Source organism: Monodon monoceros, unplaced genomic scaffold (genome assembly GCF_005190385.1).
Source record: "Monodon monoceros isolate NGI ecotype Baffin Bay Population unplaced genomic scaffold, NGI_Narwhal_1 Super_Scaffold_5, whole genome shotgun sequence".
Taxonomy (NCBI): domain Eukaryota; kingdom Metazoa; phylum Chordata; class Mammalia; order Artiodactyla; family Monodontidae; genus Monodon; species Monodon monoceros.
The window spans coordinates 29,958,489-29,983,705 of record NW_021703782.1 but is presented as its reverse complement, the minus strand read 5'-3'; the positions used below and the strand labels follow the sequence as shown (position 1 = coordinate 29,983,705).

General features: G+C 42.8%; 1 protein-coding gene across 2 annotated transcripts in view; it reads right to left on the bottom strand.

Moving 5' to 3' along the window:
* The window catches only part of GOLM1 (golgi membrane protein 1), a 59,868-nt gene that overhangs the window by 5,508 nt on the left and 29,143 nt on the right, over positions 1 to 25,217 (bottom strand). For both annotated transcript variants that reach the window (XM_029201712.1, XM_029201713.1), the window contains exons 4-9: positions 22,245 to 22,299; positions 19,050 to 19,152; positions 12,348 to 12,477; positions 7,630 to 7,789; positions 6,689 to 6,958; positions 4,993 to 5,106 (exon numbers count right to left, since the gene is read on the bottom strand). In XM_029201712.1, coding sequence (XP_029057545.1) covers positions 4,993 to 5,106; positions 6,689 to 6,958; positions 7,630 to 7,789; positions 12,348 to 12,477; positions 19,050 to 19,152; positions 22,245 to 22,299 — 832 coding nt within the window. The remainder of the gene's footprint in view (positions 1 to 4,992; positions 5,107 to 6,688; positions 6,959 to 7,629; positions 7,790 to 12,347; positions 12,478 to 19,049; positions 19,153 to 22,244; positions 22,300 to 25,217) is intronic.

Genomic DNA, 25,217 nt, shown 5'->3' with positions numbered 1-25,217 from the left:
CAGTGTCATAAAGAGGACTGTATCTCCCACAGTAACATTACAATTTGGAATTGCACTGCTAATCAAGGACAAGATAGCTAAACCATCTAAAAACTCCGTAATTGTGTGAAAGAGTGAAATAACGTCCTGTCAAATGGACAATATAAAACGTACTCCCATGGAACTTTTGATGTGATCGTGAACCTTGTGGGTTGCCTGAATCTCTGTTCCTGCACCTCTAGCCGCAAGCACACTGCCTCCTAAGAGCCATTCGCAACTTAGGTCAGCTTTCGTGACGCCAAAGCTCTCATTACAGAGCTGATGTCTAGACATGGCTTCCAGCCTCCTTACTCTATCCTTTGATGCACAAACGACGTAAAAAGACACATCACAAATAAAACCTAAAAGCAAGATCCTCATTTACAACTACTGCACGTTAAATGGTTGACAATTTTATTAAATAAACGACTGCCTTAAGTTCTCTAATAAAGTTGGAGCTAATGCCTCTTTCTTCTAATTCTCCCTGGAGCAAGCAGGGTCTTAAACTATTTTGATGACATAATTTTAAAATGATTTCAACTTAAAATTCTTAAAAGAGCTGACAGAACATTTAGCTTCTTTCCTTTGCCGAACTCCTCAATTTGTTTAAAGTCTTAGCAGGTACAAGGTCAACCTGGGTCCTTACAAGGACACCTGGGTATAAGGGATGAATGATCCCAAGGCTTCACTGCAAAGTCACACATATAACTTGTATCTGTTTAAAATTCTGACTCCTAATGTGTTCATCTTTTGCATTAAAAAGAAAATTAGTCTATGAAAATAATTTAAAAATCAACTTAAGACTTCCAGTTTTAGAAACCCCAAACAACCAACTGTAGTGAGTGACATGCTGGATAAAATATGAAAGATATTTTTTAAGGATGCATTGTTAAACAGCTTTCTACCAAACAACTGGCCAGAACACTTCAAAAATTATCAATGATATAAATGATAAAGACAGAAGGTTCCAGGTTAAAAGACACTAAGTACAATGCTAAATGCAGTGTATGATCCTGGATTAGATCTTGGACCAGAAAAGGGATATTAGTTGGACAATTCAAGAAATTTGAATAATGTCTATAGATACAGCATTATATCAGTATTAATTTCTTCATTTTGATAATTGTACTGTGGTTACATAAGATGTTAACGTTTGGGGGACCTGGATGGAGGATATATGGAAACTCTTACTAGTTTTTTTTTTTTAACTCCAAATTATTTCAAAACGAAAAGTGAAAAAAATTTTTAATTAAACATTAAAATGCATTGCCTATGAATGACACTAAAAGGAGGAATCTGAGGCCAAAACTGAAGTGGAAGTATCAACTCCTGAAGGTAATAAGCATCAAGGCCAGCTTTTTCCCTGAGGACTTCTGCTGAAGCCTGTAGACTCTGGGCTTCTCCCTTCACAGCTTCAAAAGGTGCAGGAGGACAGGCCCTAAAGACAAGGGCTCCCCTCAAGGTGGGGAGTCAAGAAGGCGATGCCTATATAAAGCTGAAACCCCAAAGGTTCACATCCTTGGCTTAAAGGTAATAGGAAATAAACTTGCAATGAAAGGGGGACAGCAAGAAAGCCTAGTGTGTGGAGTGCGGGATTCTTAACTGCATGAGATGATTGTACAGGTATATACTTAGAACTCACATTTTTCCATGTGGTCCCCCAAAAAAAAAAAAAAACCCTGAAGATGACAATCTACTTTATTGAAGGGGTTGTGAGTTTGTAGTACCCTCCTTGAGACTGGCAGAGGCAAACGACCTTCTCTAATCCAACTGTGACTCAGTCCTCAAAGACTTCCCCCAGATAAAGTTCCAAGGAAAGCAGTAGCTCACAGTTAAGAAGCACAAAACACAACAAGGAAACAAGGGATCGAGGAGAGCCTGCAGAAACAAAATAGAAACACCCACAAAGTTTTCAGATACTGCAATTGGAAAATATGAAACAACCCTGATAGAGAAATAAAAGATGTTTGAAAACATGAGCAAGGAATAAGGGCCCATAAAGAATGGCCAAGTAGAAAGTTTAGAAATGAAAAAGAACAGATAAGGCATAGCTGAAGGAAAAATTTTTGAACTGGAAGGTATTCTGAGGAAACAAATCTCAACACATCAGAAAGGCAGAAATGCAAAAAAAGAAAAAGAGGGTAAGAGACACAAATAGACTGAGAAGATCTAATATACTTCTAATCTGAATTCAAAAAGGAATCAAAAATGAAAGAAGGATTATTCAAAGAGATGTTGGCTGGGATTTTCCAGAGGAACTCAACTTGCCACATACGTTTTTGTAAAAAGCTGTTAAGAGTAATGCGGTACACTGCAAATCAAGAGACAAACCAATGGAACAAAAATAGAAAATCCAAAAATTAGGACCAAGTACATATAAAAATTTAGTGTTTGATGACGGTAGCACCTCAAATCACTAGCTTTGAGATGGTGAATTAAGATGGTGTTGGGCCAACTGGAAACAGCTTTGGAAAATGAAAATTGGACCCACACCTTGTGCCATTCACCTGAATACATCTGAAACGATTCAAATGAATCAAGAGATCTAAATGTAAAATATGAAAGCAGGGGAGGATTCTGGAAAGATGGTAGAAACAGTGGTGTAGTTTTTGAATCTCTCAGAGTCCCTACATAAAGCAACTAAATTTAAAAACTCAAAAACTGGAGAACATTTAGAAAAAAACTAGATGACAAGGAGTCCTGCAGACCCCCCAAATACAAGCGGTTAAAAACAAACCATGGACTGCGACCCATAGGATAGGGGCATCGAAAGAAAACAGAGGGAAGCAATGGAGCATCAGATGGACCTGAGAACGACAGAAGCCCTAAGAGCCAACAGGTTCACACCAGAAAGTACCTGGGCCAGTGGGAGAACTGCAGCTGGAAGTGGCAGTGTTTCTGCTACTCCCACAGCAAGTGACCACAGAGTGTCCATGGTAAAGACAAAGGAGCTGGTAGAGGCTCCCTCTGAAACTGGCTCCTTTCTGGGTCCTTCCTAGGTAAAGCCCCTCATAGAGAAAAAGCACTGTGTGGAGTGAAGCAGTGGCTGAGCAGGACAGGGACAAAAGAACCAAAAGGTTCAGATGAAAGTGGGGAAGACCCCACTGGCCAAAGAAGATGGGACAATATGAACTTCAAAAAGGATAATAAGTGCAACTGAGTGAAACCTGTCAGGTTTAAATCCTCAAGTTTATATTTTTTAAACGGTCACCTTCAGAAGATGAGAGGAAATAATTCCTTACTGTGAAAATTGGTAAATTTCACAGTAAATTACCAATGCTTAGGAGAAGCATTTATCCTGCCTAATGCCATATGAACAATACCACTGACATCTATTTATAAAATATTCCAATTAACAAATGAAATAGGAACAGTTGAATTAAAATACCACCTAGATATCAGCTGGTGATCTGCAGGAAATAGGGAGGAAAGAAGAATACACCACACCGAACCATGAATACACAACACTATCCAGATTGTGGGAAATTCCAGGTCAAACAGCTATGGCTCTTTAACAGACTGTAAACAAAAAAAGAGAAAGGAATGGAGGGGGAACCTGGAGACTGAGAGACTTAAAGACATATCAAATTTAAGAAAACGGGCAAGACTAAACTATGGTGTCCAGGGATGCCCACTTGAGTGATAAACCCATAAAGAAATTCAAGAAAATGCCGAATGGAAAGGTCAGGATAGGCATTTCTAGTACAGGGAGGGAAGGTGCTGGGACAGGACAAGCAACAGAGAAGGAGCCTCAGGAGGACCCCCCAAGTTCTATTTCTTGACCAGGGAGGCAGGGGGCAGTTACAACGTGTTTACCTTCTAAAAACTCACTTGTTATGTGTGGTTTTGTGAATCTGTTTTATTTCACAATGGAACCAAAAGAAAAATCTGACAGCATACTGAACAAAAACATGGGTGAATTCCTTTCAAGTCTAGATGACTCAATATCTAGAGGCAGTAAAAGAAAAGACAAAAATTTTTGAAACTTTCACATGGCAAAAAACCATAAGCAAAACCAAGACACACTGCCAGGCAGTATTTGCAACTTAGGTCACCGATAAAGGCCAACCTCCCCAGCATATAAAGAGCTCTTAGAAACAAAGAAACACCAAGAGTCTGATGGAAAAACGAATTTCGAAAAAGAAAACCTTGAGTCCACAGTGATACTAAAACAAGGGGGGAAGACAGAGAGTCAGTGTGTGTGTGTGTGTGTGTGTGTGTGTGTATGCACGCACACTCACATGTGTACACGTCAGGGGTGAGGGGGTCCTTAAAGAACGGCAGTTAATAAATGTGAGGAGTTATTATTTAGACAACGGTTTTCAATGGATGGTAAAGCCACACTATTTCAAAGCATCCCCCTCTAGACAGTGTATTACACAGGGAATATGGACCTTTGCAACGGAGAGACCTGGTGGGCACTACCTTAACCAAGGATCAACCTGCCATTCCGTGCCTCCTGGTGGGAAGCCAGAGGAACACAACTGCACCTATAAAATGTTCAACCTGAATCCAGTCACAAGAGGCAGACAGATCCGGAATCTGATCATCCTGCTGGCCTGGACTCCTCAAAAATTCAGAATAACAATAACACAAAGTGCTACTATAAACAACTGCCTGGAAGCTCTGTGCGTGCATCAGGGCTTTTCAGCTGGTGCTGTGGAGTAACGAAGCAGTGAACTATCATTTTGTTGGGAAGTCCCTAAATGTCACTGAAGACAAATCCTCACTGATTCCGGAGGGCCTGAGCCCCACATCATATATGCAGACTTTCTGACAGGTCTTCGTCGTGGCCTTTTCAACCCTTCACCTCCCTCCACTGCCCCTACACTCGAAGGCTTCTGAAGAAAACAAAGTCTTCTAATGATGGATTCTTTACACTCTTACTGTTGGGATTCGGTGTACAGTCACTGCAAAAGTGAAGGACCACAAAGCAGAAATGAATGAAATGACCCCACCACCGCCGTTAATTACCATTTCCGTTTCTGTCATTCCCCGCGAGGGCTGCCTGCTTGTCTGTTTCAGATTCTGCCTCGTTTTCATCCATGTTGTAGTCATCCTCTGCTCCCAGTTTTTGCTGGTTTCTCCCTATAAAATTAGCAGAGCCGTAAAACGTAAGCTACATCATTTTCTCTCTCGATGCCATAGGAACACCAGAGCCCAGGTACTGGGGTTGTCCCAATCCTGGTTTAACAATCAGATCTTTTGGCTTCCTCTCAGGAAATGACAGGGACGCATGTGCTTGCTTCCAGGGCGAATACCGTGCAGGAGTTCTCTACTTTTGTATGCCCCACTCCGATTCTGAATCTGTACAAAATACGGCCCTAAATAAAGGGCTATATTCCAGGCTGGAAACGGGGTAACTAGCTCACCAAACCAAAAATCCCAGTTTTTTAAAGAGACAATCAACTCAAGGTTAAAGGAAGGCACCACTGTTTTCGGAAACTACGGGTTGCTGGTTAATGGCAGCCATCTCCTTAGAAGGGTTCACTGCCCCGAGAGAAGGAAATGGAGTGGCTACTGTGAGCCAAAGGATAAAATTTTCACAGAATTAGATTATTTATCACTGCATTCATCCCTGGAGAGAAGAGCAACCAGAAAAGAAGATCGGGACAGAATGCATTCAAGAAACATACTCATAGGGTTTAATGTAAACATTTTATATCTATATATAGGTAGGTAAATAAAATCTTTTGTTAAAAAAAGTGTGCCTGGAAAAGGCAGCTCTAGTTCTATTTCCCTGCACTCACTGCCTGAAGTGGAAACAAAGCCCAGGCCTCGTGCCCTGTAGCTTTATTCTACTGATCAGACCATTACCGCTGACCTAGGACGAGGTGTGACACACAGCCCCAGCAGTATCTCAGGCCTACTGGTAGCGGTTACACTTGATGACCAGCTACTGAATGGTCTGAAATTTGAGTACCAATCTGATCAGCCACCAGAGTTTCCCTTTTTCTTTTTTCCCCCCAATTCTTAAACTGAAAACTTATGAGAACACACTCGTCAGAAGCTTCAGTGAAAATTAAGATTTAAATGGAATCAGGGTAACTTCTGCAAATAAGTACATTCCCCAACTTCTGTCACTCGATCAGGCTCAGAACACAGGTGTCTTCTGTCTAAGCACTCCTGGCTTAGCTAGGATTGAAATTTTCCCCATCTTTCAGGGACCAAAATACATCACAGAATACTCTGCTAATCTCAGTTTCCCACACTTTTTTTTAAGAAAGAGAAAAGTCAACCAAACCAGAAAGGGGGGATTCCCACGTCACTTTTCTGCAAGGCTCAAACGTGCGTGAAACTCCGTCTAGCCAATCCTTCTGTCCCTCCTTCCTCCATCTGCTCGCCAGGCACTGCTGGTGATGCCGCATGAGGAAGTGCAGCAACAAAGGTGAGGCGCGGGGTCCACCTGGCAGGAGACCTATGTGTGCTCGATGCTCAGCTCCCATCCCAAGGTCTGCCACCTGGAAAGCCCCCTAGGCTCCCTGTGAATATTATTTCTAAAAGTTCCAAGTGCTGGGAGTGACGGCTCTTCTGTCCTGCCTCCTGCTGGACAGTGCAGACAAAACGAACCACCGAACGGTGACCTGCTGTTTGGGAATCTTCATGGCTGCCCATCCCGCGTCAGGAAGGAGGCTGAGGATGTGGGTGCCGGGTGGACAATCTCACCCACCTTCCTCGTCGGCATCCCGCTCCTCCTCTTGCCCGTCGGGGATGACGAGCTGGTCCCGCTCAGGGCTCTCCATCTCCTGATTCTCCTGGCTTGCCAACAGGGCAGCTGGCACCTGTGGGGTTTGGCCCAGTTCTCCGGGTCCTCCACGGCCTTTTCCGCCCACACGTCTGTCTTCTTCCGCATTCTGCTCTCGCCCCGGCTCCTTCGACAGCCCCAGGCCATCCCTCTGAAGCTCCTCCTTGCTGACGACCTGAATCTCCTTGGTTCCCTCTGTGCACAGAACATAGTTAGCTGTGACCTCACTAGCAATTAATTAAGACAAAACCAGAAACCCTCCTACCACTCAATTCCCAGAGCCTTCCCAAGGACTGTGGACCGATAGGGCAGGTGGATCATTTCTTTTGTGGCCTCAGCAGACTCCAGGCCTCTCTATGCCCACAGCTCATCTTCAGAACCACCAGGAAGAGGAAATGGCTTAGAAAAAAAATTCAGACTAAGTGATCTGGCTCACAGAGACACCCTGCAAGTGGAGGAGGCTGCACTGCTGAGGTTACCTGATCGTCCTATTTAAGACGAGTGCTTGGGAGCCAACGACAGCTGCCTAGGACTCAGCCACGTCCCCTTAATCCCACAGTCCCACCACTGTCCTGAAAAAAGGCTCTGCCTGGACCTTCCTTTACAGAGCTGCCAAAGAACTAGGCACTTAGTTTACAATGTGAGACATCAGTAAGGCAGAGAAAAAGCCCATGGCCCCAAGTCCAGGTGCCAGAGAGACACTCACCTGCCACCTGCAGCCCCGTTACCGAGTCCCCACCGGCCACCGGCAGCACACTCTGCCCTGTGTATTTGTGTGGACTGGAGGGCATGACCCGCTGCTATGCTTTCTATTGGCACGGGACCCTGAAGAGGGCTTAAACGTGTCATTGCCAAGCTTCACTTACCTTTCTCGCCTTGTTTCTTCAAATCCAAAGCCGCCTCAGAACTGGGGACTGGTGTCTGGGGCTCGCTGTTGCTGGGCATGTTCCCTCTTGCTTGTGGCACCTCTGCCTGGGGCAGGCCTGCTTCCTGCGGCCTGGGCTGGGGCTCACTGGGGGCTTGGAGCTGAAACAGGAGCACAGGCAGCCAGGGGCTCCATGACCATAAACCTTCAACAGCGCTGAGCGATGCAATGGACCCACTACGTCCTTCTGATGAATACGAACATGGAAACCCTGAGAAATGCCATACTCTACCCCGGTCATGCCCTACCACCTGGCATAAAGCAGAAGATCTGAGGCTGGATCCACATCTCCCAGAAAAATCTTTTAATAAGGTATTAACAAGTAAGCAGAAGATCAATAAGGAAAGAGAGGACTTGAACAACATGACAAACCACCTGAACAGTCACCTGCAGAGCACCCAACCCAACTAGAGCAAAATACATTCTTCTCCAGGACAGACAGATGCTAGGCCACAAAACAAACCTCAACAGGTTTTAAGTGTTGAAATCATACAATGTATGGTCTCCAGTCACAATGGAATGAAATTATAAATCAATGACAGGAATGAAATTTTTTGAGAAATTCACAAATATGTGGAAATTAGATAACATACTCCCAAATAACCAATGGGCCAAAGAAATCACAAGGAAAATTAGAAAATACCTTAGAGAAAAATGAAAAACACAACACATCAAACTTCTGGAAGGCAGTTAAAGCAGTACTAAGAGGGACATTTACAGGCCTATCTCAAGGAAAAAGATATATCTCAAATTAATAACCTAATCTCTCACCTTAAGACACTTGAAAAAGGAGAGCAAACTAAACCTAAAGCAAGGAAGCACATAATAAAGGTTAGATCAGGAATTAATGACATATGGAAAAGAAAATAAAATCAATGAAACCAAAAGTTAGTTCTTTGAAAGATGAAAAAAATTGACAATGCTTTAGCTAGATGAACTGAGAATTTAAAAAACTCAAATTACTAAAATCAAAAATGAAAGAGGATAACACTACCAACCTTACACAAATAAAAAAGTTTTATTATAAGGAAATACTAAGAACAATTGTTTGCCAACAAGATTGATAACTTAGCTGAAACAGACAAGTTCCTAGGAAGACACACACTACCAAAACTGATTCAAGAAGAAGTAGAAAATCTGAGCAGACTTATAACACAAGAGACTGAAGCAGTAATTTAAAAATCCCCCCCCCCCAAAAACCCAGTTCCAGATGGCTTCACTGGCGCATTCTACCAAACATTTAATTCTAAATCTTCACAAACTCTTCCAAAAAACACAAGAGGAAAGAATACTTCCCAACTCATTCTATGAGCCCAGTAATTACCCTCATACCAAAGCCAGAGAAAGACATTACAAGAAAACTATAGACCTAATATGAATATAGACCCCCAAATCATCAACAAAGTTCTAGCAAATCAAATCAAGCAACATACAAAAGGATTATACACCATGGCCAAGTAGGATTTCTCCCAGCAATGCAAGGTTAGTTTAACATCTAAAAATCAATTAATGTAATACCATGTCAATAGCATAAAGGACAAAAACACATGATCATCTCAATGCAGAAAAAACATTGGCAAAATCCAACAGCTCTTCTTGATAAAAACACTCAACAAATTAAGAATAGAGGGGAACTACCTCAACTTGATAATGTGCATCTATGAAAAATATATAGGCATACCTTGAAGACATCGCAGGTTTGGTTCCAGACCACTGCAATAAAGTGAATATCGCAATAAAGCGAGTAACGCCAATTTTTTGGTTTCCCAGTGCCTATAAAAGTTATGTTTACACTATACTGTAGTCTATTAAGTATGCAATAACATTATGTCCAAAAAACGTACTACCTTAATTAAAAAATACTTTATTGCTTAAAAAAGGCCAAAACAGTTACAATAGTAACATCAAAGACCCCTGATCACAGATTACCGTAACAAATGTAATAATGAAAAACGTTGAAATATTGTGAGAATTACCAAAATGTGACACAGAGACATGAAGTGAGCAAACTGGAAAACATGGAGCCAATATTATTTGCTCAACACCGGGTTACCACAATCCTTCAATTTGTAAAAAAACACAAATATCTGTGAAGCACAATAAAACGAGGTATGCCTGCACAGCTAACATCAGACTTAATGGTGAAAGACTTAATGCTTTCCCTCTGTGATCAAGGACAAGACAAAGATGTCTATCCTCACCACTTCTATTTAACATTATACTGGAGGTTCTAGCCAGGGATATTAAGCAATAAGAAGAAATAAAAGGCATCCAGATCGGAAAGGAAGATGTAAAACTATTTTTAGATGACATAATCTTAATACAGAAAATCCTAAGGAATCAAAAAAAAATACTATTCAAACTAATAAACAAGTTCAGCAAGGTTGAAAGATACAAAATCAATATAAAAAATGAATTGTATTTCTACACACTAGCAATAAGCAGTTCGAAAATGAAATTAAGAAAACAATTCCATTTATAATAGCATCAAAAAATACTTAGAAATAAATTGTACAAAAGAAGTGCAAGACTTCTGAAAATTACAAAATATTATTCAAAAAGACTTTTAAAGGACTTAAGTGGAAAGACATCCCCCATTCACAACAGAAGACTGGATGTTGTTAAGATGGCAACATTTCCCAAACTGACGTACAGACAATGTAATCTCTGTCAAAATCCCACCTGGCTTTGTTGAGGACATTGACAAGCGGATCCAAAAATTCATACAGAAAGTCAACCAGTGCAGAATAGCCAAAACAATCTTGAAAAAGAAGAACAAAGTTGGAGCAGTTAAAGCTGCTGATTTCAAAGCTTACTACAAAGATACAGTAATCAAGACTGTGTAGTATGGACATAAGGACAGAAAAAGAGATCAATAGAACAGAACTGAGAGTCTAAAAATAAACCCTCATATTTACAGTAAACTGATTTTTTGACAAGGATGCCAAGGCAACTCAGTGGGGAAAAGAATAGTTTTGGTTTTTTTTTTTTTCAACAAATGGTGTTGAGACAACTGGATATCCACATGCAAAATAATAAAGTTGGACCATTAGCTCACACCATATACAAAAATTAAATTAACTCAAAATGAATCATAGGACTAAATGTAAGAACTAAATACTAATGAGTATAAAAGTCTCAGAAGAAAATACAGGAATAAATCTTCAGGATGCTGGATTAGGCAAAGTGGTTTTAGACATGATACCAACAGAACAAGCAACAAAAGAAAAAATAAACTAGACATAATGAAAATTAAAAACTTTTTTGTGCTTCAGTGAACACTATCAAGAAAGTGAAAAGACAACTCAAAGAATAGGAAAAAATATGTGCAAATCATATATCCAATATCTTTATATGAATATATAAAGAACTCTTACAACTAAATAATAAAAATAACTCAATTTCAAAATGGACAAAGGATATACAAACAGACATTTCTCCAAAGAGGATATACCAACAGCCAATACAGCATATGAAAAGATGCTCAAAACCATCAGTTATTAGGGAAATGCAAATCAAAACCACAATGAGATACTACTGCACACCTACTAGGATGGTTATGGTGAAAAAGACAGATAATAACAAGAGGTAGCAAGGATGTAAAGAAACTGGTACCCTCATAAACTGCTGGTAGGTATGTAAAGAGTATGATCACTTTCAGAAACAGTATGGCAGTTTCTCAATACATTAAGGAGAGTTGAGTTACCATACGACCCAGCAATGCTACTCCTAGGTATACAGTATACCTAAGAGAAATGAAAGCTTACATTCACACAAAAATGTGTGCATGAATGTTCACAGCAGCATTATTCACAGTAGCCAAAAAGTGAAATAACCCAAATGCCCATCAACTGACCAATGAATAAACAAAATGTGGTATAGTCACACAATGGAATATTATTTAGCCATAAAAAGGAAGTACTCATACATGCTACATGGAGGAATCCTGAAAGCATTATGCTATGTGAAAACAGTATGATTCCATTGATATGAAATATCCAGATAAGGCAAATCTGCAGAGAAAATAGATCAGAGGTTGTCTCAGGCTCCAGAGACTGGGGGTAAAAGGGGAGTGAGCTAATGGGTATGGGATTTCTTTTGGGGTAATGAAAATGTTCTAAAATTGACTGTGATGATGACTGTACAACTTTGTGAATATACTAAAACCCACTGAATTATAAATACTATATAGGTGAACTATACGGTAGGTGAATTATATCTCAATAAAAGTGCTGTATTTAAAACAAACCAAGATCCCCAGAAGGCTGTGAGCAGCATTTTGATGGGCCGTGCTTTCACAAGCAGCAGCCTGATAGCACGCGCCCTGATCAGCTCCATCACTAACCGGGTACTGTGACCTTGGGACAGTTTCTAACCGCCTCCATGGGCCTCAGAGCCCTCCAAACAAGAAAACAACAACAACAACAACTCTCTCCCAGGGTGGCTGTGAGCTTTAAATCAAGCAATCGCCTTATGGCCCGGAGCACGGGGACCAGGTCTGGAGGCCAGCATGCTCCGCCAGAGACCCTGCATCCCGGGACCAGGCTGTCGTGTGTCAGGGAACTAGAGCGAGTCAGAGAGCAGATGAAGGAAGGAAATGCCTGAAGAGAGGGTAGGAAGACTTTTGGGAGATCCTCGGCAGAAAAAAGCCAGGATTACCTGCTGGCTTTGGTCCTTTTGTTCACTCAGGTCTCTGGAAGCTACAGCCTCGTTTCCCTTTTTGGTGACTTCTTCTATTCGCTCTTCACACTGCTCCTTCACCTCTTTCATCTGATTGATGCACTGGTTCCTGTGAAGGTGAAAGCAAGCAAATGAAAGGACAGCTATTTAGAGATGCGTCTATATAGCAAGTCCGTCCCTGCTCTGACAGTGGAATCCACTTCCCCATGAGACACAGCTCATATCTTTCCTGCTTCCCGCACTTTATCTGAAGAGGACACAGGCAGGGCAACAAATATGTTTTCAGTTATTAAATGACAAGAAAACTGGAGTTAATTGAAAGTTACAAAAAAATATGTCACACTGTTGTAAAATAAGTGAACTTCACTGGTTAGAAAAATCAAATTTTTAAAATATAGTCTGTGGCATAATAAAAAAAAAAAATGTGGTCTTTGTCCCCAAGTACTGCACAGAGCTCCTAAAACACTTGGAATTTCCTGAGTAACAGGAGTGTCTTCTGTTGTACATAATGGGCCCCTGCAGACCATACCTGAGTTTATGCTAATGAGCTGACTTACTGGGAGGAGCCAACATAGCTTTAGGATGGGGGCTGGTGGCCAGGGGAACCAACCATATGATTAGAGGGCTGGAACTTACAGCCCCATTTTTCAGGAAGCAGCGAGAGACTAGAGATTGAGTTCAAACACGTGGCCAGCCACTCAATCAGTCACGCCTATGTAATAAAACCTCAGATAAACATCCTGGACTATGAGACTTGGCGAGCTTCCTGTTTGGTGAACATATCTGTGAACCAGAAAGGTGGCACCCCACCTCCAACAGAAGTTCCTGCCTGCCCCCAACCTCCACCCCAGACCTTGCCTTATGAGTCTCTACCATTTAGCTATTCCTGAGTTGTATGCTTTATAATAAAACTGCAATTGTAAGTTTAGGACTTTCCTGAGTTCTAGAGAATTATTGCTCCTAAGGGGGGTGGGGAAGGCCTGAATTTGTAGCTACCCAGGCAGAAAGAACAGGTGGTCTGGGGCCACCGAGAACTTCTGACTAGCGTCCAAAGTAGGGGCAGTCTTGTGGGACTGAGCCCCATAACATGTGGGGTTTGTGCTACCTCTAGGTAGTGTCCAATCTGAATTGGACTTCTACTCCGGGAAGATGGGGTAGATGTATTTTTCACTCTTCCTCCACTAAGCACAACTAGAACTCTGGACATTACATTTAAAACAAACAGGGGCTTCCCTGGCGGTCCAGTGGTTAAGACTCCACACTTCCAATGCAGGGGGTGCAGGATCAATCCCTGGTCTGGGATTTAAGATCCCACATGCCGTATGGTGCAGCAAAAAAAAAAAAAAGAAGAGGAAGTAGGGTGGGGTAGGTGACTAACATTGTCTGCCATGAGAATTAAACATTTAAAATAAATAAATAAAACAAACATAAGAAGACTGAAAGATGGAGAGACGAAGGCAGACTGGCTAGGGACCTTAGGATCTAGAACAACACAGTGGTGTCACTGGAGATTACATGGGAAGCCTGCATTTCCATCCCCATCTGACACTAATGAGGTCCCCCTCCCTCTCCCCAGGTGGTGGCGTCAGAGGACGTCAATGAAGAGCCAGGGCTTTTACCACCACTGCCCAGAGGTTTCAATCAAAGATCATTCATCATATGAAAAACGAGGAAGATCTTAAATTGAAAAAAAAGAGACAATCAACAGACACCAAATCAACGTGACAGAGAAGTTAAGATGATCTGACAAAGACTTTAAAGCAGCCACCAGAAAAATGTTTCAATGGGTAATTAAAACATGCTTGACAGAAATGAAAAACTAAACAGTCTCAGCAAAGAAACAGCAAGTCTCAGCAAAGAAAGATATAAAGAAGAACCAAATGGAAATTTAATGCAATAACCAACATTTTCAAACTCAGAGAAGGAAAGAATCAATGAACTGGAAGACAGAACAATAGACATTACCCAATCTAAACACAGAGAGAAAACAGACGGGGGAAAGAGAGAGGACACAGCTTCATGGACCTGTGTGACTATTCCAAAAGACCTAACATTCACATCATCAGAATCTGTGATAGAGAAGATTTTCCCAGCAAGGTCCACGTAACTAGTCACTTTCACGCCCATCCTCAAGATACTACTCGTACTCACTCCCCTCCGTGACCGTATGATACTATCTGCCTTGCCCAGGTCACTCTGGGCTCCCCAGGTTCTCTTCTCCTAACATCTCCTAATCTCCTTTCTCTGCTCCTTATTGTTTAGGACTCAATTCTAAATGGCCTTTCCTGAGAAGTCTTTTTTGGGGGTAATAGATGAGCATTGATGAAAATGATCTAGTTTAAGAAACAACAATATTTAAAGGCACTTTCAAAAAGTATCTAAGTTAGCATCGGGTTTGGCTAGGTGAAACAAAAAGGCCAAAAAATAGCAGTTTATTTTTTCCTCACATGAAAGAAATCCAGGGTTAGTATGGCAGCTCTGAGTCATCAAAAATTCAGGCTTCTCTTGCTGTTTCAATATCCTAACACTGGTTTCTATCCCCCATGATTACCTCATGATCCAGGATAGCTGCGAGTGGTCCAGCCATCTTGTGTGAAGCCCAGGCAGCAGGAAGGAGGGAGGAGAAAAAGTAAAGGAAAGGGATGTGCAGTGGACTGTCCTTATTCGCAGAAGCCTTCCTGTAAGTCCCACCCCACGATTTCCTTTCCCCACTGGCCAGAACTTAAGTCACTTGGCCATACCTAACTGCAAGGAATTTGCCCAGTAGTTTTGCTGGGCAAAAAGATGAATGGATTTGGATAAGCATCGACTGGTCTTTGCCACAGGCAGTTTCAAAATGTTTTGAGTCACAGTGACTTCCCTGGTCCAGTGGTAAAGAATCCACCTTCCAATGCAGGGGACGCAGGTTCGATCCCTGGTCAGGGAACTAAGATCCCACATGCCACAGGGCAACTAAGCCCACACGCCTCAACAAGAGAGCCCACGTGCCCTGGAGCCCGCGCGCCGCAACTAGAGAGAGAAAATCCACATGCCACAACTAGAGAGAAGCCTGCGCACCACAACAAAGAGCCCACGCTGCAATGAAAGATCCCACATGCCTCAACGAAGATCCCACATGCTGCAACTAAGAACCAACGCAGCCAAAAAAGTAAAAGAAAATAAATTTTAAAGTGTTTTGAGTCACAAAACATTGATAAAATAATTGAATAGCGTCCCACATTGAGAACATAACCAATTACATACTATTATGTTAATGTAAATGGATTAGAGTTGGGGACAGCAGTACAAATTCATGTTTGGTTTAATTTAGATACAGATGAATACATATAGAAATATTTATCCGTATCTATATATAACACAAGTTAGTATACACACACATATATCTCTTTGCTCCGTCATCTGAGAGAGCCTAGCAGCAATGACACCCTAGTAGCAACAAACACACGTAGTACCCAGATCTTGGTTTCTAATACCATTCTCCAATAAAAAGAACAAGGGCTCCTTGGAGAAATGGTTGATTGGTTGATTCTAGGACTGGGACAGGAAATATATGAAAATGAGTCTGGAGCGTCTTTTGGTGCCAGAGTATAAAAAAGTAATTTTAAAAGCGGCGGGGGACCAAACCCACAATATCAGGGATATGTCAATTGGATAAAGGAATCAACTGAAAGAGTTCCCAATGGCAAAAGCTGGAAAACATGTAAGCAAAAGAAAAAATAAATAAGACAGTATTAGATTATAACCCAAAATATTCATGAATCCATACTGATATAAATAATTAGACAGACAGATAAGAAGAAGAGTCAAATCTCCTGTGCAGGAAAATTCCAAATAATCTGTGTAGGCACTCCATCCTTGGGGAAGTGGAGCATAACTTCACAATCTTTAAGTGTAGCCTAAGCACAGTGAATTTCTTCCAAAGATGATAGCATAAAGGGAGAAAAAAACAGAGTAACTTTATAGTGCAAAAACCTGATAAACATTACCTCAATCAGGTGATCAACAGTGATAAGTCATCCTGATAGCACGTATGCTTGATGTGAAGCCATGAGAATAGCACTTTACCTCTGTGACCTTCCTCTCAAAAATGTGCTGCCCCAGTTTCACCACGAGAAAAATATCTGATAAATCCCAACTGAAGGACATTCTACAAAATACCTGACCAGTACTCCTCAAAACTAATAAAAAATAATCCAGACCATAAAAAGTAAGTAAAGCTTGAGAAACTGTCGCAGCCGAGAGGAGCCTAAGGAAACATAATGAAGAGGGCATGCAGGTATGCTTCAGCGGTCCCTCAAATTGAACATGGAACTTTGTGTATACATCCATTTATAAAACTGCTAACAAGGAGTCTACACCTTTCATTGAATTCTCACAAAGGGTCTATAACCAGAGAAAGTTAAGAAAACCTAACTCATTCCAGCTTTCAACGTTTTATACACATCAGATATAGGATGGGAAGCATCCTCTATCTGGTACAAGGTTTTGGGCACAACTAGTAAAACAGATGCAGTCAGTCAGCTTTTTCAATTTACCTATCAACTTCCTGAGAGAAAAAGAGTGCATCCTGCACGCATGGCCACCAGGTTTGAGTATTCTGCTCACTGCCTGTCTGAACACTCCTATATGGGAGCAGAGCTGCCCTCGTCACTGGGTCCTGGCTGATTTCCAGCTAGTTCAAAATCTTCTGGGTCAGCATTTATCAAGTGAGGCCATTAACGGCTTCTTGTATTTCAATCAATGGAAGGGAAATATGTGTGTTAAGGTATCTTTCAAGGATGAATAAGAAGACCGGAGCACTTCACTTTGGTCTGAATGCTTTCCAGTGACTACCAGCCTAACTCAGGGTTTCTCAACTGGGCACTGTTGGTGCCCTGGGCCAGATAAACACTCTGTTGCGGGAGCAGCCCTGTGCTTTGCAGGATGTAGCAGCATCTCTGTCCTCTACCCACAATATGCCAGTAACACCTCCTCTGAGTTGTGACAACCAAAAATGTCTTGGGACCTTGCCCAAGGTCTCCTGGTAGCAAAACTGCCACCCACTGAGAGCCACTGGCCTAGCTGAAGAAGGTTCCATATGCATGTTTTCTAATGACATTTCCTTTGCATTGTTTGCACATGTCCTTTGCATATTTATGTATTTGAGGCTTCCCGGTTTTAGTAGTATTTAGTTTTAAAGTGATCAGAAAGATATCATGGTGAGTGGAAGGACATCAGAATCCTTATGAGGAGGTGTGAGGTCACCTACACTGCTGTTGACCAGATGGCTAAAATCCTTTCAGAAGGCAATTTGGCGATTTATACCAACTGACACACTAAACCTACAATCCAGTCTTTTTTAGAAGGAAATAATCCAAAATAATAACTTTTAAAAGTTATATGTATTGATGTCAGGCCAATGTATAATAACCAAAGCTTAGAATTAATCTAAATATCCAACTGGGAAATGGTGAATTGAATTTGGTACCTCCACATTATGCAGTATTTAATATTTGGAAACAAAATGGATTTTTCAATACACATAATGCAAGAAAGTAAAAAAATGATTAAAAAATTTAATGGCAACTGCAATTATGTAAAAACTCTGTATGAACTTGGACATGGACCAAATAGAAGTAAGTCAAAGAAAAAAGAGGGTGGAGTTAGGGGAGCTGGTTGTCTCAGAATCCCAAAGTTCCTGTACTTGAGTTATACTGTTGCTATGAAGAAAATGGGAGAAAAATACATAGACTACAACTTTACTTGCTACCCTCTAAACTGGTTTTTACTATCTTACTAATGGGTTTAGCCCAACTTTTAAAAAGTTTATTGCTTTGTTTTGACCACAGAAGGACTGTGATATGTAAAGTGTGGAGTTTTTGTATGTGACTAAAGTCATCAGCTTAAAACAGATTGTCCTAACCATACGCTAGAGATCTAATGTACAGTTAATAATAATGTGTTTTATACTTGCAATTTGCTAAGAAAGTGGATCTCAAGTGTTCTCACCATAGACACAAAAAAGGTAAAGATGGGAGACTATGGATGGTTAATTAGCTTGATTGGGGGTATCATTTCACAATGTATAGGTATATCAAAACATCATGTTTTTATGCCTTAAATACATGCAATGATTATTTGTCAATCATACTTCAATAAAGCTAAAAAAAATAAAAGTACTCCATTATCACTGCAAAAATTTGGAAAGACACTTAAAAGTCTCAAGAAAACAAAATGCCCACAATGCCAACACCCAGTGATACATTATATTAATATTATTCCAAACTCCTTTTAGTCTATGAGTTTGACTTAGGTCACTTCTGAGCACTTTTGGAACACATTTTTAAAGGCTTTAGATTATTGATTTAACCAGCACACCTGCGCTTTACAGAGTTCTCAGTTACATATTTTAAGGTATATTGAGTTAAGTCATTTCTTGCTAAGGAGAACTGCCCTCTTGTATGAGGAGCCCACTGGCTAACACTTCTCCAGGGCTTTCCGAAGCACTGCTGACACTTAAAAAATAAAATGCATTATGTCTAAAGGACATGACTCCTAAAAGGGACTGAACCTTCTCCTCAGAGACCTATATGCTCTATAACAGAAAAGGCCAGTGGAGACTATGCTGCACCCCGTCCACCGCCCTCTGCTTAAAACACGTCAGCCCCCCGAGTGGCACACACTTGATGTGGACACACTTACAGGTCGTAGGAGAACTTCCTCTCCAGGTTGGTCTGGTTCTTCTGAAACTGAAGGACATCCTGCTGCAGCCTGCCGTAATTCTTCTGCAGGGCCTTTAACTGGTCTAAACCGAGAGGAGGACACGAAATCACACAGGGCACCGGCATGGCCATCCTGACAACAGCAGACACACCAAAACCCACCCACAATGGGCCGTGGCACCAACAGAATAAGGAGGGGAAAGAGGAAGGGATGAGAGCACGGCCCCTCCCCAGGAACCTCCCCACCCCAGCCCTGGAAGCGGCCCAGAAGATGTGCGATCCTATGGGAACCAGCACCTTGATTCCTTTTCACACATCTCTCCTAAATCTCCTTTTTGACCCGCAACCCTTACAATGCACCAGGAGGTTCTAACCACCTATTTCTCTCCTAGACATCATAAACCCTGAACTGTCCCACAAGGGCACACACGCCACTGTGTCTCCTGCCCCCAGAAGACGTATCCCTCGATCTGTGAAACACTAATTTTGACATCCAGTCAGATAAGCAGCCACTCCTGCTGCACCCCCTGTTCTCAGCTACCAGGATACCTGCCAGCATCCTGTCATTTGGTCACAGCCCAGTTATTCTCTGAGGCCCCACGTGCACTTAGTCACTGACCCTCCTATCCGGGAAACAACAGCTTTCTTTGAGGAAATCCACCAGCCGCATCACCACTGCCCTGATGACTTGGCTCGGAAAAGCTCTGTAGAAAAAAAGCAGCTCACTGACCAAGAGCCAAGCTGGGGGGCAGAAGGAAAAGCTGCCACAAAGGGGACGTCAGAGCGCGCCGAGGGCAGCAACGAGGGCCTGAAACATGGCCCTGGACAGACACCGGAGTTTCCCCAAGGTCTGTCCTCACAACTCTAGACCTACAAGGCTCTCTGGGGGGCAGGAGAGGGGGATCAAATTAAATAAAAGTGAAGGATTCGATGAACTGCTGATACACACCGCAACAGAGATGCATCTCAAAAGCACTTATTTATATGCCATGCTTGAAAAGACAAAACTACAGGGGTGGACAACTGGTCGCTGGGTGCCTGAGGCTGAGGTGAGGGCAGGTGTGGGTGGGGCTTCCTGGAGTGACAGACACAAGCTGTGTCTTGACTCTGGTATCCAGGGGACGGTGCATGTGTCAAAACACACAGAAAGGTACACTGCAAATGGGTAAACTTTATCATGTGTAAATTATACTTCAACAGACCTAACTTAAAAAAAAAAATTCTATAATCAAAACGAGCATGGGGCGATGGAATACTACTCAGCAATAAAAAGGAATGAACTATGGCAGCCATAACAGAACGGGTGAATTTCAAAATAATTATGCCGCGTCAAAGAAGCCCGACGAAAAAGGGTATATGCCGTCTGATTCCATGTATACAAAATTATAAAAATTACAAACTCATCTAAGAGGGATGGAAAGCAGATCAGAGGGGCCTGGGGAGGATTACCAAGGGGCACAAAGAAACTTCTTGGGCTGATGGATCTGTTCACTGTGTTGATTTTGTGGTGGTTTCTTCAACCGTACGTTTACGTCAAAACTTATGTCACACAGTGCAATTTAAATATGTGTAGTTTACTGTATGTCAATTACACCTGATTAAAGCTGTTTAAAAATACTAAGTACAGGGCTTCCCTGGTGGTGCAGTGGTTGGGAGTTCGCCTGCCGGTGCAGGGGACACGGGTTCGTGCCCCGGTCCGGGAGGATCCCACATGCCGCGGAGCGGCTGGGCCCGTGAGCCATGGCCACTGGGCCTGCGCGTCCGGAGCCTGTGCTCTGCAGCGGGAGGGGCCGCGACAGTGAGAGGCCCGCGTACCGCAAAAAAAATAAATAAATACTAAGTACAGCAAAGGCTGCAGGCTGTTGTGCCCTACTTGAGGACGGACCAGCAGATCATCAGCTCTGAGAAGCCCCCGGCAGTCAAGCAACACATTTAAACTTAGTGAATCTCTGAGTTTCCCCTATTAATATTCTTAGAAGCTGATCTGGAACTAGAATTCTAGACCAGCACTGCCAAACAGAACTATAATATTATAAACCACACAGGTCACTTAAAATTTACTAGCAACCACATTTTTAAAAAGTAAATAAAACCAGGTGAAATTAATTTTAATAATATATTTCATTTAACCCAACAGATCCAAAATATTACCATGGCAACATAGAATTAATGTAAGAAATTATGAATGAGATGTTTTATATTCTTTTTTTCATACTAAGTCTTTGAAACCTGGTGTGTATTTTACAGTTATAGCACATCTCAATTCAGATGTTAAACAGGAATTGGGAATTCTTGATCTGAATTTAGATTTCATAAAATTTACAGTTAAAAAGGATATTGGTATGCCCAAGTTGTCCCAAAGATACTTAAGTTTCCCAATAACTGAGTCAAGTATCAGTTTTAAATTTAAATTGCCGAAAATTAAACAAAATTTAAAAATCCAGTTCTTCTGTCCCATGAGCCACATTTCAAATGTTCGCTGGCCACAGGGGGCTTGTGGCTACAATTCTGGACAGCCCAGTTCTAGACTGACCTTCCCGCCTTAGAGGTGGAAACTGAGGCTGAGGGCACTGATGGAGTTTAACTAGGGGCAAAGGTGAGACTAGGGTCAGGTCAGGGATCAGAGGCCCCAGTGCTCCTTTCATCAGGTTCTTAGGCTGCACTGGACCCTGTGACCCCTCCGGTCACACCTCACAGAGGGGCTTCACCCCATCCCTGCCTCCCCCGGCGGCTTCAGAAGGGCCCAAAGAAAAACCTTGGCTGCCAAACTGAATAAGAGTAGCCAGGAAATGGAATTAAACTAGGCTGGATCATTTTTACATAAATTTCATGAAGAAAATCTGATTTCTGGGTGACCTAATGAAAAGAGAGCATACATATACCATATATATATATATATATATATATATATATAAAACAGATCACACACACATATATTTCATAATGTATCACAAAATGAGAATCTGAATTCTCTACGTAACAGCTTGCAATGTATTCAGTAAACTTAGAAAAGGAAAAGCTCTTTAAGGAAACATAGTTAGGCAAAAAGAGTAAAGATTACCCAATGACTTGTAATACCACCCATCATTAGATTGCACTAAGCGACCCTAGAAAAGGACAGAGGAAAGGTGGGTTTCTCCTAACAGGCCTGATGTCTGGGGGGAGTGGAACTCACCTTGCAAGGTTCTGATGAGCCTCTCGCTGGTGGTGATGTTATTCACTAAAACTGCCTGCAAGGAAGATAATCACATAATGAAACACTGGCAACCTGACAACTCAGAAGAGCCCTGACAGATGCGCCTGTGGAAGAAAGGGTGGGGAGCGGCCCCCCTCCCACGCTGGGCTGTGAGCCCTCTGCGCCTGCGGAGAGATGAGCACCTGTGTCCCAGCACCCGCCTGCGACCCGAGCAAGGGGCGGGCAGGCGGCTCCCCGGCCCTGTTTCAGCTCCGCGCCGGCTGAAGCAGCAACTCCGGCCTTTCTCTGGGGGAGCCCAGGTGCAGCCCTGTCTCAGTCAGAAGGCAAACTGAGTTCCAGCATGGCTGATGGGGAAAAGAAACGGGGGTTCAGCGACCGCTCCGCCTGCGAAGCTTCCCGATCCATTTTAACTTCTGACGTTCTAAGACCTTCTATCCAGACCCTGCGAGCTCCAAGGATGGAGAGGAACTAACTCCCAGTTAGTTACACAAAGCTGGGAATGCTGACAACAGAGGAGGAAGAAGCAACACAGGCCTCGGGATAACAGTGAACAACAGTAAAAAGTAAGAAAAGGGAGTGTGGGGCCAGATGCCGCTCTGGGTGCCCCACATCCATGGCCCCATGGCTCTTCACACCAGCTGTGTGAGGGGGCACAATATGATCCCACTGTAGGGGACAGGAAACTGAGGCACAGTGGGCTTTAGAGACTCAAGGTCACGTGGCCTTCTCAAGAGCAAACAGGCAGAGCCCGAGCCTGAGCCTGAGCCCGAGCCTGGCAGGTCTGCCCCAGACACGGAACTCTTCCTTACTGCGTACTTGCCAAAGCAGGGTGTGAACCCCAGCAGGACAATGATCCCGTGACTGTACCCGGTGCAAAAGTAAACAAGCACCTGAAGCAGAGGGGACCGGAACGTTAAATACCAACACGCGTCACACAGGTGAGTGATGCTCTCTGGACACACACACAGAGGTGCACACTGGGCCATAACATGGAAGTTTCTTACTGTGTCATAATCAACAAGGTTTTGTCAACCTGCTGGCCATAACTTGGAGACAGGCTGCTGTCTCATTCCTGGGTAAAGGAGAACAATGACAACCATGCCGCCTTCACCCTTCTGTGCCTCTGTTTCCTCCTGGACCTCTCCGTCCGGCCCTCCGTCCTGGATGGAGCTTTCTGGAGGAAGGTGTTTCCAGGGGTGAGTGCCTAGCTGTGCAATCTGGCCAAATGATTCTGGTGTTTATTTCAGGAGGTCTGAGCATGTGGAACATTTCCTGGCACAACAGGAAAGAAGTCACAGTGATACTATCTGTACAGTTAACCTCTCACGGAGAGATCATCAAGAAGAGTGTTTATGGACATTCTGCGTGGGCCAGCGGGGAATCAGATTCACACAGCTCGCAGGTCCTGCTACTCTCAGACAAGGTTTGCACACGTTCAATTAAAAAGGCAAAAGAGGGCTTCCCTGGTGGCGCAGTGGTTGAGAGACCGCCTGCTGATGCAGGGGACATGGGTTCGTGTCCCGGTCCGGGAAGATCCCACATGCCGCGGAGCGGCTGGGCCCGTGAGCCATGGCCGCTGAGCCTACGCGTCCGGAGCCTGTGCTCTGCAACGGGAGAGGCCACAACAGTGAGAGGCCCGCGTACCATTAAAAAAAAAAAAAAAAAAAGGCAAAAGATCGCCCTAAGACACAGCGGTCCCACTTTGGGGTATATATTCAAAAGAACACAAAGCAGGATCTTGAAGAGATATCTGCACCCATGTTCACAGCAGCACTATTCACACTAGTCAAGACTCGAAGCAACCCAGGTGTCCCTCAATGGATGAATGGGTAAAGAAAATGTGGCATATACATACAGTGGAATAGAATATGGCCTTTAAAAAGAAAGAATGGCACATGCTACACCACCGGTGAACCTTGAGGACATCATGCTAAGCCAGTCACAGATGGGCAAGTACTGTATGATTCTACTCACAAGCAGTGTCTAAAGCAGATGGAATCATGAAAACGTGAAGTAGAAAGGTGGGTGCCAAGGGTGGGGGAGGGGAGGAGGGGGGAGGGGTAGGTGGAGGGGACGGACTAGGGTTTAATGGGCGTAAAGGCTCAGTGTTGCTAGACGAAAAAGTTCCAGACATTTGCAGCACAACAATATGAATATATTTAACACAACTGAATTGTACACTTCAATTTCCACCTTGCATGGGTATCAAAACCACCTTCCCTCTGAACGACAGTGCTGAAACAGAACAGAAAAATAAAAGGATTAGAGAAATGCAAATCAAAACTACAATGAGATATCATCTCACACCAGTCAGAATGGCCATCATCAAAAAATCTAGAAACAATAAATGCTGGAGGGGGTGTGGAGAAAAGGGAACCCTCTTGCACTGCTGATGGGAATATGAATTGGTACAGCCACTACGGAGAACAGTATGGAGGTTCCTTAAAAAACTACAAATAGAACTACTATATGACCCTGCAATCCCACTCCTGGGCATATACCCTGAGAAAACCATAATTCAAAAAGAGTCATGTACCACAATGTTCATTGCAGGTCTATTTACAATAGCCTGGAGATGGACTAAGTGTCCATCATCAGATGAAAGGATAAAGATGTGGCACATATATACAATGGAATATTACTTAGCCATAAAAAGAAGTGAAATTGAGCTATTTGTAATGAGGTGGATGGACCTAGAGACTGTCATACAGAGTGAAGTAAGTCAGAAAGAGAAAGACAAATACCGTATGCTAACACATATATCTGGAATTTAAAAAAAAATGTCATGAAGAACCTAGGGGTAAGACAAGAATAAAGACACACGCCTACTAGAGAATGGACTTGAGGATATGGGGAGGGGGAAGGGTAAGCTGTGACAAAGCGAGAGAGAGGCATGGACATATATACACTACCAAACGTAAGGTAGATAGCTAGTGGGAAGCAGCCGCATAG